This window comes from Mustelus asterias, chromosome 28 (assembly GCF_964213995.1).
Source record: "Mustelus asterias chromosome 28, sMusAst1.hap1.1, whole genome shotgun sequence".
Classification (NCBI taxonomy): Eukaryota; Metazoa; Chordata; class Chondrichthyes; order Carcharhiniformes; family Triakidae; genus Mustelus; species Mustelus asterias.
In genome coordinates, this window is record NC_135828.1 from 19,933,980 (window position 1) to 19,947,211 (window position 13,232).

General features: G+C 46.6%; 1 protein-coding gene across 1 annotated transcript in view; it reads left to right on the forward strand.

The window, feature by feature from the left end:
- The window catches only part of ptpn20 (protein tyrosine phosphatase non-receptor type 20), a 322,568-nt gene that overhangs the window by 127,287 nt on the left and 182,049 nt on the right, over positions 1–13,232 (forward strand). Inside the window, exon 7 of the mRNA XM_078199281.1 lies at positions 4,478–4,550. Coding sequence (XP_078055407.1) covers positions 4,478–4,550 — 73 coding nt within the window. The remainder of the gene's footprint in view (positions 1–4,477; positions 4,551–13,232) is intronic.

A 13,232-nucleotide genomic window follows, 5' to 3' on the forward strand; every position in this document is an offset into this window, starting at 1 on the left:
ATTCTGGCCTTAATTGTGTCAGAAACAGCTCAGAGAAGATTCACTTGACTTATTGCTAGGAGGAGGGGCTCATGAGGAAAGGTCAAACAGGGTTGGGCCGATACTCACTGGAGTTTAGGAGAATGACAAGTGATCTTCATAATATCCCAACAGTGCAGAAGGAGGCCATTCGTGGAGCGGATGCTTCCTCTTGTGGGGCATTCTGGGACGAGAGGCCACAGTCTTAGGATAAGAGGTAGCAAATTTAAAACAGAGTTGAGGAGAAACTACTTCTCCCGAAGGGTTGAGAATCTGTAGAATTCGCTGCCCCAAAGCACGGTGGATGCTGGATCAGTGAGTAAATTTAAGGAGGAGTTAGACAGATTTTTAATGGGTTGAAGGGTTATGGGGAGAGGTAGGAAAATGTGGATGAGGAGCATATCAACCATGATCGAATGGTGGAGCAGACTCGATGGGCCAAATGGCCTAATTCTGCTCCTATATCTTATGAACTTATTCAGTCCGTCACACCTGCACCGACAAAAATCCCACCCAGACCCTATCCCCATAACCCCATGCATTTACCCTGCTGATCTCCCTGACCCTAAGGGTCAATTTAGCATGGCTAATCCACCTAGCCCACACATCTTTGGACTGCGGGAGGAAACCGGAGCACCCGGAGGAAACCCACGCAGACACGGGGAGAGCGTGCAAACTCCACACGGAGAGTTACCCGAGGCTGGAATTGAACCCGGGTCCCTGGCGCTGTGAGGCAGCAGTGCTAACCACTGTGCCACCGTGCCGCCCACCACTTATTGAAAGATATAACATCCTGAGGGGACTTGATAGCATGGGTACCGGGAGGATATTTCTCGCTGTGGGAGAGATTAGAACTCGGAGACACAGTTTAAGGATAAGAGGTCTCCTATTTACGAATGAGATGAAGAGAAAGACTTTCTCTGTGAGGGTCATTCGTCAGTGGAATTCTCTTCCTCAGAAAGGAATGAAGGCTGGGTCATTGAATTAATTCAAGGCTGAGTTGGAAAGATATTTAATGGACAATGGAGTCAAAGGTTATGGGGGGGCAGGAACAAAATGTAGTTGCGGCCACATCCAGTTCAGTCATGAGCTCAAAGGGCCGAATGGCCTACTCCTGTTCCTACCTCCCACGTTCCTATGTTCAAGCAAACATTTATCCATGAAGCAGGTGCAACTTTAAATAGAACATCCAGACACACAGATGTTCATCTAACCATCAACAGCCCAAGGGGTGGAACACCCAATTTAAATATTAATGTAACATTATGTTTTCTGAATAACCAGTCCTTGGATTAACCTGAAATTAAATGGATGTGTTGTGAAAATAAGAATTTGTAAAAAAACTCAAAGAGGTGGTGGAAGTGCTGGCTGCAAGCACTGCTGCTTCACAGCGCCAGGGACCCGGGTTCGATTCCCGGCTTGGCTCACTGTGCGTGCAGAGTCTGCATGGTCTCCCCGTGTCTGCGTGGGTTTCCTCCGGGTGCTCCGGTTTCCTCCCACAGTCCAAAAGACGTGCTGGTTAGGTGCATTGGCCGTGCTAAATTCTCCCCCAGTGTACCCGAACAGGCACCGGAGTGATCGACTAGGGGATTTTCATGGTTACTTCATTGCAGTGTTAATGTAAGCCTACTTAAAGTAAAGTTTATTTATTAGTCACAAATCGGCTTACTGTAATGAAGTTACTATGAAAATCCCCTAGTCGCCACATCCGGCGCCTGTTCGGGTACACTGAGGGAGAATTTAGCACGGCCAATGCACCCAACCAGCACATCTTTGGACTGTGGGAGGAAACCAGAGCATCTGGAAGAAATCCACGCAGACACGAGGAGAACGTGCAGACTCCACACAGACAGTGACCCAAGCCGGGAATTGAACCCGGGTCCCTGGTGCTGTGAGGCAGCAGTGCTAACCACTGTGCTACCGTGCTCTCCTACTTGTGATGCTAATAAATAAACTTTAATAACTTTAATGGTGATAATTCTGGAGGTACTTTGTCACCACTTTCTCCGAACTCCACTGACTCCTGCCAGCCCTTTGGAACTAGAATCCGATGATTCCCAATCTCCTTGAACAAATGAAAAACCGTCACGTGTGTGCCTAAAGAGTGAGTGTGAGCAGGACGTTTGATCTAAGGCTGGGATCTCACAACTGAGCCTGATCCTGACGCTGTTCCTGTCCTCCACAGGAATCTCCAGCCGGGATCACTGGAGTACAATCAGGCAAGGGGAACGCTCACTACTTTTTGCTCCCCGGCAATAGCTCTGGACTATTGACGGCAACTGTGGAACCTCGGCGTCTGGCCTAGCTGCGACTGACTAGTTTGGCATCAACTGGGATCCTTGTTTGAGGCTGTAAACCAGCAGTGGGTGACCGAGGGCCCCAAGTGCCTCATGTGGCCCATCCGGGTGCTGAGTGCGGCCCCCTCGAGACATCTTGTGGACCGTTTCCCATGCGCAAGGGGGAATTGCCCCTTAGTTTCAGGGGTTGCCACATTCCACTGATTCCCGTCCATGTAGTTTTTTTTCCTACCGGGTGTGACTGAAGTGATTTGCACGTAAAGCAAGGGTGAGTGAAGTGAGGTGCACGCTGATCGCTCACAACACTGACTGTGAGAGCCGTGCGCTCCCTCTGTGTCCAAAGTGTCAATATCTCTTTTGTTTTTAACATTTGAAGTTGATGACACTTCTATTAATATAAAAATAATGAAGCATTTTCTATAACCTATTATGAAATGTTCGGCATGAATTAAATGTATTTAATCCTATTCATGGGGTCATAGGTGCCACAGTGGTTAGCGCTGCTGCCTCACAGCGCCAGGGACCCGGGTTCAATTCCAGCCTTAGGTGACTGTGTGCAAATTCTCCCTGTGTCTGGATGGACTTCCTTCGGGTTCTCCGGTTTCCTCCCACACTCCAAATATGTGCAGATTAGGTGGATGGGCCATGGTAAATTGTCCCTTCGTGCCCAAAGATGGGTAGGTTAGGTGGATTGGCCATGCAAAATTGCCCCTTAGTCAATAGATGTGCGGGTTTGGTGGATTGGCCGTGCTAACTTGCCCCTTAGTCAAAAGATGCGTGGGTTAAATGGATTGGCCTTGCTAAATTGCCCCTTAGTGTCAGGAGGACTAACAGGGTAAATACTTGGGGTTACGGGGATCCAATCCCTGGATTGTTGTTGGTGCAGGCTTGATGGGCTGAATGGCTTCTTTCTGCACTGTAGGAATGGTAAATCACCACTTAGTATCCAAAGATGTGTAGGTTAGGTGGATTTGCGACACTAAATTGCCCCTTAGTATCCAAAGACGTGCAGGTTAAGTGGCTTGGCTATGCTAAATTGCCCCTTAGTATCTAAAGAGGTGTAGGTTTCGCTACACTTCAAAGTGTGTAAGGGGTGTTGTGATACGTCCAACACAGTCTCCTCATTCAAAGATGTGCGGGTTAGGTGGATTGGCCATGCTAAATTGCTCCTTAGTATCCAAAGATGTGCGGGTTAGGTTGATTGGCCATGCTAAATTGCCCCTTCGTGTCAAGGAGATTAGCAGGTTAAATATGTGGGGTTATGGGGATAGGGCCTGGGTGGAATTGTTGTCAGTGCAGACTCGATGGACCGAATGGCCTCCTTCTGCCCTTTCGGGATTCTATGATTTTATAATTAATGAGAAATTTTGCGGCCCACTGAGATGAAGGAGGGCCACTCACGGGGAGGCCCATTCAGTTGCCTCTGTAGCCCATCGGTGCTGTAAACCTTTACTCCATTTCTTGCATTTTCTGTGTTTCTCTTGACGTGTGGAGGTTTGGACTGCCGAAACTGAAGAGAAATGTGTGCCTGCGTCTGATTAATAAAAGAAGGAGCCACTATCTATTATTAACTCACAGACACCTGGGAGGATGATCAAAGACTGACACTCAGAAAGTTCAGAGTATTAATAAACTGTTGGCATTTTACTATCATGGTTCTGTGACTTTACCTAACCTCTTGGTCGCCTCAAACACAGTCCCAGATGCCCTGCTGTCTGTGTGTTCAGCTGGTAATATAGCCTCTGATAAGAACTAACAAACCAGTAGCTTAAAAAGGCAGATTATTAGCCTCTGTCCTGCTGACTAATGAAGAGAGATTAACCGTATTATTCTCTACGCTAAAGGGATTGCTATTTTTAGTGTTACTTTTACGACTGCATAGCTCCAGTGGAGGAGGAACTGGGCGCTAACACTTCATGGGTGGACAAAAACCACCTTCAAGGTATAGAGACACAAGCGATGACTCGGGAAAGGGAATGGGACTGTTGTCGTCACTGGACGGGACGTGTTGCGTGCCTAATTATTTTTCAAATGTAGTGTCGTTTTCGTAATGCCTTGTGCGGAATTAAGCACACTGACTGGTGGAGAAGGAACCACCGTGTCCCACCTCTTGTCATTAGAGAGTGGCGTGACTTTGTAAGTAATTGCTTTTGTGTTTTCAGGGAGCTGGCAGGAGGATTGGAGAGCAGAAAATAGGAGTTCTAGAGTGAGTCGCTATCGACCCCACACAGACAGGTAACTCAGTGCCGTAGTCATTCCCTCTCAATTTGCAAATGTTTTCCATTTTTCTGAAGGATTATGAGCTAAGTTGGAAGAACCTTGCTCCCCACAGCGGATTCACATTTCCCTTTGGAAATGATTGTGACTGTATTTGACTTCTGTCTGCGTTGAATTCAGTTAATTACTATCACTCATGTTCTTGCGATGACTTTTAATTATCAGATGTATCTTCTGAGGATACAGTCTGAGGCACACTTTCCTTCATCAGTCAGGGCATTGAGTGCAGGAGTTGGGATGCTAAGTTACAACTGTACGAGACATTGGTAAGGCCACATTTGGAGCACTGCCTACAATTCTGGTCACCCTACTAGAGGAAGGATGTTACTAAACTGGAAAAGGTGCAAAAAAGATTTACAAGGATGTTACCGGGACTAGAAGGTTTGAATCATAAGGATAGGCTGGGACTCTTTTCCCTGGAGCGTAGGAGGATGAGGAGTGACCTTATGGAAGATTATAAAATCATGAGGGGCGTAGATAAGGTGAATAGCCCAAGGTCTTTTCCCCTGGGTTGGGGAGTCCAAACTAGAGGGCCTAGGTTTAAGGTGAGAGGGGAAAGATTTAAAAGGAACCTGAGGGGCAACTTTTTCACACAGAGGGTGGTGCGTGAATGGAATGAGCTGCCAGAGGAGGCGGTAGAGGTGGGTACAATTACATTTAAAAGACATTTGGACAGGTACATGGATAGGAAAGGTTTAGAGGGATATGGGCCCAAACGCAGACAAATGGGACTAGTTCAGTTTAGGAAACCTGGAAGGCATGGATGAGTTGGGCCGAATGGCCTGTTTCTGTGCTGTATGTCTCTCTGACTCCATGATACAGAGTGGACAGTTTAGGACAGAGATGAGAAGAAATTTTTTCACACAGAGAGCGGTGAGCCTATGGAATTCACTAGCACAGAAAGTAGTTGAGGCCAGTGGCACGGGCTTGGAGGGCCAAAGGACCTGTTCCTGTGCTGTAGTGTTCTTTGTTCTAAAACATTGTGGCTGGAATGCTGTGGCCGTTCATGCGGGATTTTCCTGTCCCGCTGCAGTGAATGGAGATTTAGCTGGGCGCCAAATTCTCCGACCTCTCTGGACCGGGTGCGTGGCATGGACGGCCAGTAAGATCGCGCCCTGTATGTTTTCAAGAAGCTATTAGATATAGCTCTTGAGGTGAAGGAGATCAAAGGATATGGGATGGGGAAGGCAAGATCAGGATATTGAGTTGGATGATCAGCCATGATCATAATCAATGGCGGAGCAGGCACGAAGGGCCGAATGGCCTCCTCCTGCTCCTATTTTCTATGTTTCTTGGTTGGAACTTTACTCCGGATTTGGGTTGTGTTTTGCTCCAACTTAATAAAACATTTCAATATATTTTTAAAAATCTATTTTTTCGCAGGCATCATTGGCCAGGCCAGCATTTATTGCCCAACAATAGTTGCCCTGGAGGAGGGCAAGATGAGAATGAGAATATGGAAAAGCTGGTAGATTTTCTGGGAGTGGGAACCTGAACAATTTAATATTTTAAGAATTAAAAACTCACACCCTTCCTTTCAAACCCCTCCATGATCTCATTCCTCGCTATCCCTGTAATTTCCTCCAGCTTCGAAGACCTTTGGGCGCCTCCACTTCTGGTCAGAATTGGTTTGTGGCTTTGTGTGGCTTTTGCTACCAAATAAACCTGTTGGACTTTAACCTGGTGTTGTTAAACTTCTTACAGAATTGGTTGCCATGGATTCAACTGCCTGGGCCCCAAACTCTAACATCTCTGCCATTCTCCGTCTCTCTCTCCCTTTTAAGATGCTCCATCGAGCATACTGCACGGTGGCACATTGGTTAGCACTGCAGCCTCACAGTGCCAGGGACCCGGGTTCAATTCCGGCCTCGAGTCACTGTCTGTGTGGAGTTTGCACGTTCACCCCGTGTCTGTGTGGGTTTCCTCCAGGTGCTCCGGTTTCCTCCCACAGTCCAAAGATGTGCAGGTTAGGTGGATTGGCCATGTTAAATTGCCCCTCATTGTCCAAAGATGTGTAGGTTAGGTGAATGGTGTACAGTTCTGGTCACCCTATTATAGAAAAGATATCATTAAACTAGAAAGAGTGCAGAAAAGATTTACTAGGATGCTACTGGGACTTGATAGTTTGAGTTATAAGGAGAGGCTGGAAAGACTGGGATTTTTTTTCTGGAGGTAGGAGGCTGAGGGGTGATCTTATAGAGGTCTACAAAATAATGAGGGGCATAGATGAGGTAGATAGTCAATATCTTTTCCCAAAGGTCGGGGAGTCTAAAATTAGAGGGCATAGGTTTAAGGAGAGAGGGGAGAGATACAGAAGGGTCCAGAGGGACATTTCTTTCACACAGAGGGTGGTGAGTGTCTGGAACAAGCTGCCAGAGGTAGTAGTAGAGGTGGGTCCAATTTTGTCTTTTAAAAAGCATTTAGACAGTTACATGGCTAAGATGGGTATAGAGGGATATGGGCCAAATGCAGGCAATTCGGACTAGCTTAGGGCTTTTAAAAAAAGGGGGCGGCATGGACAAGTTGGGCTGAAGGGCCTGTTTCCATGGCTGTAAACCTCTATGACTTTATGACTCTATGAATTAGTCATGCTACATTGCCCCTTATTGTCCAAAGATGTCTAGGTTAGGTGGATTGGCCATGTCAAATTGTCCCTTAGTGTTCCAACATGTGTAGGTTAGTGGGATTGGCCATGCTAAATTGCCCTTAGTGTCCAAAGATGTGCAGGTTGGGTAGTTTGGCCATGCTAAATTGCCTCTTAATCTCCCAAGATGTGTAGGTTAGGTGGGTTAGCAGGGTAAATGCGCGCGGTTACGGGGATAGGGCAGGGGGAGGGCGTGGGTGGGATGCTTTTGCAGAGACCTGAATGGCCTCTTTCTGCACCATAAGGATTCTATGACTCTACAATTTTGACCAAGCTTTGGTCACCTGTCGTAATATCTCCTTCTATGGCTCCTCGTGTCGAGTATCCTGCATAGCACCTCGAGATATATTACTTTTTTAACCATATTATACATGTTCGATTTATTGTGGTATAGACATGGAGTAAAGCTGGTACTTCTCCTTTGTATTGGGAAGGTAGATTTGGAGGTAGGTTGTGCTGTACTGCTGCTGAAATCAATCTGTGTGAACTTGATGCAGTTACATGAATAAATGTATATTGTTCACTCTTTGGATCCTCCTGAATAAAAGAAGCCATCTGATTCATCTTGAGAAACAATGCATTCTCGGGATGTGTCACGGGCAAGGCCTCAGTTAGAATCATAGAATCCTACAGTGCAGAAGGAGCCATTCGGCCCATCGAGTCTGCACCAGCCACAATCCCACCCAGGCCCTATCCCCATAATCCCATGCATTTACCCTAGCTAGTCCCCCTGACACTAAGGGGCAATTTAGCACGGCCAATCCACCTAACGTGCGCATCTTTTGGGCTGTGGAAGGAAACCGGAGCACCCGGAGGAAACCCACACAGATACGTGGAGAACATGCAGAATCCGCACAGACAGTGACCCAAGCCGGGAATCAAACCCGGGTCGCTGGCGCTATGAGGCAGCAGTGCCAACCGCTGTGCCACCGTGCCACCTCAGACATATGCCTTAAACAATATAACATTATGAATAATGGATGTAGCATAGAATGGGTAGAATGTGTGTATTAATAGTTATTCTAGAAATATATAACAATTTTACAAATATATGGAATCACATATGTCATTAGCAAATTGCACAAAATCCCAAATTTTGCAACACTAGAGTTTGAGGAAGAATGTGAGGGTCCTTAAGAGGGTGCAGAAAAGAGTTACAGAATGCTTCCATGATGGTGGCAGGGGGAGCAGTTTTATTAAGATGTTGTCTAAGGAGTCTTGGTGAGTCCTAGCAGTTCACCATTCACAAGATGTTCACCAAGGCACCTTAGCTCCCACCTTCCAAACCCACAATCACGACCACCTAGAATACCATAGAAATAGAAATCATAGAAACCCTACAGTGCATAAGGAGGCCATTCGGCCCATCGAGTCTGCACCGACCACAATCCCACCCAGGCCCTACCCCCACATATTTTACCCGCTAATCCCTCTAACCTACGCATCCCAGGACTCTAAGGGGCAATTTTTTTAACCTGGCCAATCAACCTAACCCGCACATCTTTGGACTGTGGGAGGAAACCGGAGCACCCGGAGGAAACCCACGCAGACACGAGGAGAATGTGCAAACTCCACACAGACAGCGACCCGAGCCGGGAATCGAACCCGGGACCCTGGAGCTGTGAAGCAGCAGTGCTAACCACTGTGCTACCGGGCCGCCCCGTGTGGGAAAGTGTGAGGTTATGCACTTGGCAGGAAGAACAGAGGCATAGACTAATTTCTAAACGGGGAGAGAATTCAGAAGTTGGAAGCGCAAAGGGACTTGGGAGTCCTAATTCAGATTCTCTTAAGGTTAAACATAAGACATAGAACATAGAACATTACAGTGCAGTACAGGCCCTTCAGCCCTCGATGTTGCGCCGACCTGTGAAACCAATCTAAAGCCCATCTAACCGACACTATTCCAATATCATCCAATACTTGCAGGTTGAGTTGGCAGTTAGGAAGGTAAATGCAATGTTAGCATTCATGTCGAGAGGACTAGAATACAAAAGCAGGGATGTACTGCTGAGGCTTTATAAGGGTCTGGTCAGACCCCATTTGGACTATTGTGAGCAATTTTAGACAATAGTCACAACAGTGACGCTCACATCCCTTGCAAGAATAATAAACAATCTGAGCAGATATAAAGTGCATCAATTATTAATGATTAATACAGTGGCACAGTGGTTAGCACAGCTGCCTCACAGCGCCAGGGACCCAGGTTCATTTCCGGCCTTGGGTCGCTGTCTGTGCGGAGTCTGCACGTTCTCCCCCGTGTCTAATATTGTTACTATTATTAATTACACATTTACTAAATTACAGGTCCAAAAATATCAGATATAAAGGTAATATAAAGTTGGTTTCGAGCATGAGAAATAGCAGGAGTAGGCCATTTACCCCTCGAGCCTGCTCCACAGTTAAGTTAGATCATGGCTGATATTTTACCTTGACTTCAGCCATCCTCAAATTCCTTGGTTCCCTTCATTTCCATGCTGACAAACCCTTCCCTTGCTCCCTTCTGACGTTACAGTCCTTACCCGGCCCAGTTTCCTGTGCCTGTTTTTGGATGTCACTCTATAGTCAGTTCTCATGACTTTGAGTTCGTGTGAAAAAAAAAGTAATAGCGATGAATTTTTGTCACCGTCGGATTCGAATCACAGCTCGGTGTAAATATATAACCTTTGGAGTGTGAGAGTTGACGCCATAGACCGGGGCGTGACATAGCAGAGGGATAGTGACACGATCCCGCTAGAATTGTAAAGGCCCGCTGCTCTCAGAATCTTTATGATTCCTCAAAGGCACAAAAAAGAACAAAGAGCAATACAGCACAGGAACAGGCCCTTCGGCCCACCCAGCTGACGCTGATACACGATTTCTATCCCTCTGTTCGCCTCGCGTTCATGTGTCTATCGAGATACGCCTTAAATGTTGCTAATGTGCCTGCTTCCACCACCTCCATTGGCAGCGCGTTCCAGGTATCCACCACCCTCTGTATGAAAATCTTTCCCCGCGCATCTCCTCTAAACTTACCCCCTTTCACCTTAAACCTGCGCCCTCTTGTAGTCGACACTTCCACCCTGGGAAAAAGCCTCCAGCTATCCACCCTGTCTATGCCTCTCATAATTTTGTAGATTTCTATCAGGTCGCTCCTCAGCCTCCATCTTTCCAGTGAAAACAATCCAAGTTTGTCGAACATCTCTTCATACCTAAAACCCTCCAGACCAAGGAACATCCTGGTAAACCATTTTTGCACCCTCTGCAGAACATCCATGTCCTTCTGGAAGTGTGGCGACCAGAACTGCATGCAATATTCCAAATCCGACCTAACTGAAGTTTTATTCATCTGTAGCATAATTTGCTAACTCTTATGCTCAATGCCCCGGCCGATGAAGGCAAGCATGCTGTATGCCTTCTTGACCACCTTATCCACCCGTGTTGCTGTTTTCAGGGACCCATGGACCTGTACGCCCTGATCCCTCTGTATGTCAATGCCCCCAAGAAGTTAAAAGAAGAAAGGGGTGTTAAAGATGTTGCCACCATCCCCAGCAGAACCTGCCGGTGCAATCAACCATAGTCTGGGTGGTTACCCTTTCCTGTCACCCTTGTGCCACCTTGTTTTCGTGGCTGAAAAGGCCCCCCTCCCCTAAGGCTTTGTGCCCAAATAGTGCGCAAAAGTTGCACTTCCCGCTTCCTCGAAAAATCAGCCAGCATAATCAAGGACCCCACGCATCCCGAACATTCTCTCTTCCACTTTCTCCTGTCGGGAAAAAGATACAAAAGTCTGAGCTCACGTACCAACTGACTCAAGAACAGCTTCTTCCCTGCTGCTGTCAGACTTTTGAATGGACCTACCTCGTATTAAGTTGATCTTTCTCTACACCCTAGCTATGACTGTAACACTACATTCTGCACTCTCTCCTTTCCTTCTCCCCTATGTACTCTATGAATGGTATGCTTTGTGTAGCACGCATGAAACAATACTTTTCGCTGTGTCCCAATGCATGTGACAATAATAAATCAAAGCAAAGGTTTGGGTTGCTAAAAAGTTTAATGATTTCAAAATGGCAGGTGCGCTGTCGATCTTGGCATCCTCACTCCTTCCATATGATCGAAGACTGGCGTGATGGCGTCAGCTTATTGGTGGCACCCCAGTGTGGGGTTGGAGCAGTGGCACCCAATTTGGGAATTCGTAGAATTCCTACAGTGCAGAAGGAGGCCATTTGGTCCATCGAGTCTGTATCGATCACAATCCCACCCAGGCCCTATTCTGTAACCCTAGCTAATCCCCCTGACACTAGGGTCAATTTAGCATGGCCAATCCGCCTAACCCACACATCTTTGGACTGTGGGAGGAAACCGGAGCACCCGGAGGAAACCCACGCAGACATGGGGAGAAAGTGCAAACTCCACACAGTCGGTGCCCAAGGCCAGAATTGAACCCGGGACCCTGCGTTGTGAGGCAGCAGTGCTAACCGCTGTGTCACCGTGCCGCCCTAACAGAATGTAAAATCCAGCCTGTTGTCTTGCATTTAGATGTATCAGTATTGGCTGCTGCAGGGCTAATGGAATGAACGGTCTCTCTTGGTTATAAACTTATGATTCCAATCGATGGTTCCCATTAATGTCACACTACCTGTCGCATTTCAGCCGAGCTTCCTAATCACCACAAACGACGCTGTAGGAAATCTAGTAGCCATAATAAATGTCTGGGAATAAAGTCAAGGCAGTAACTCAATCGTACAATCTGGGCGACAGTCCCAAACTCCTCAAGCTTCTCCCTGAGTATTTATGACACCATCAAAACTATTCAATTAAAGTAATGTTTATTAGCCACAGTCAACTCCCTGTTGATTTATATTGCTACAGACAACACCTAGGATAATTAAACAGTTGTATATAAAGGTCCAGTTAATGTCCTTGGATTGATCAGTGACTAGAATTAGAAATCTCACCGATACGTGACATTGGAAACTATTCCCTCGGTGTGGAATTCTGTCATTCAAATCAAGGCTAGAACTTAATGGGTTAAATTGTGTTGACAGTTGAGTACATAAGCCACTACAACCATGGTTACTAGATGACCTTGATCTGCACACTCATACCAAACCACTGTTTGCCCACAATAATTCCCAGTACATGAACCAATAGTATAGGCTTCCAACGGCTACTGGTCCAAGCGGACCATCCATTTCAGAAGACTAAGTTGAACAATAAATGTACCAAAAGGGTTATGCGATAGTTTAATAGGTTCTTTTTCTGATTCATTAGTGTCACATGTATTAGCATGCAGTGAAAGATATTGTTTCTTGCGCACCATACAGACAAAGCATACTGTTCATAGAGAAGGAAAAGAGAGGGTACAGAAGGTAGTGTTACAGTCATGGCTGGGGTGTAGAGAAAGATCAACTTAGTGCGAGGTAGACTTCAAAAGTCTGACAGCAGCAGGGAAGAAACTGTTCTTGAGTCGGTTGGTACGTGACCCTCAGAATTTTGTATCTTTTTCCTGATGGAAGACAGTATGTCCAGGGTGCATGGGGTCCTTGATTATGCTGGCTGCTTTCCCACAGCAGTGGGAAGTGTAGACGGAGTCAGTGAATGGGAGGCTGGTTTGCGTGATGGACTGGGCTTTGTTCACGACCCTTTGTAGTTTCTTGCAGACAGAGCAGGAGCCATACCAAGCTGTGTACATCCAGAAAGAGTGCTTTCTATAGTGCATCTGTAAAAGTTGGTGAGAGTTGTAACGGACATGCTAAATTTCCTTAGTTTCCTGAGAAAGTAGAGGCGTTGGCGGGCTTTCTTAACGATAGCATTGGCGTGGGGGGACCAGGACAGTTTGTTGGTGATCTGGTCACCTAGAAACCAGAAGCTCTCGACCATTTTCACTGGTGTTGAGCTAAACATACCAGGGGTAAACTGTCCCATTGATTTGATTTGATTTATTATTGTCACATGTATTGGGATACAGTGAAAAGTATTGTTTCTTGCGCGCTATACAGACAAAGCATACCGTTCAT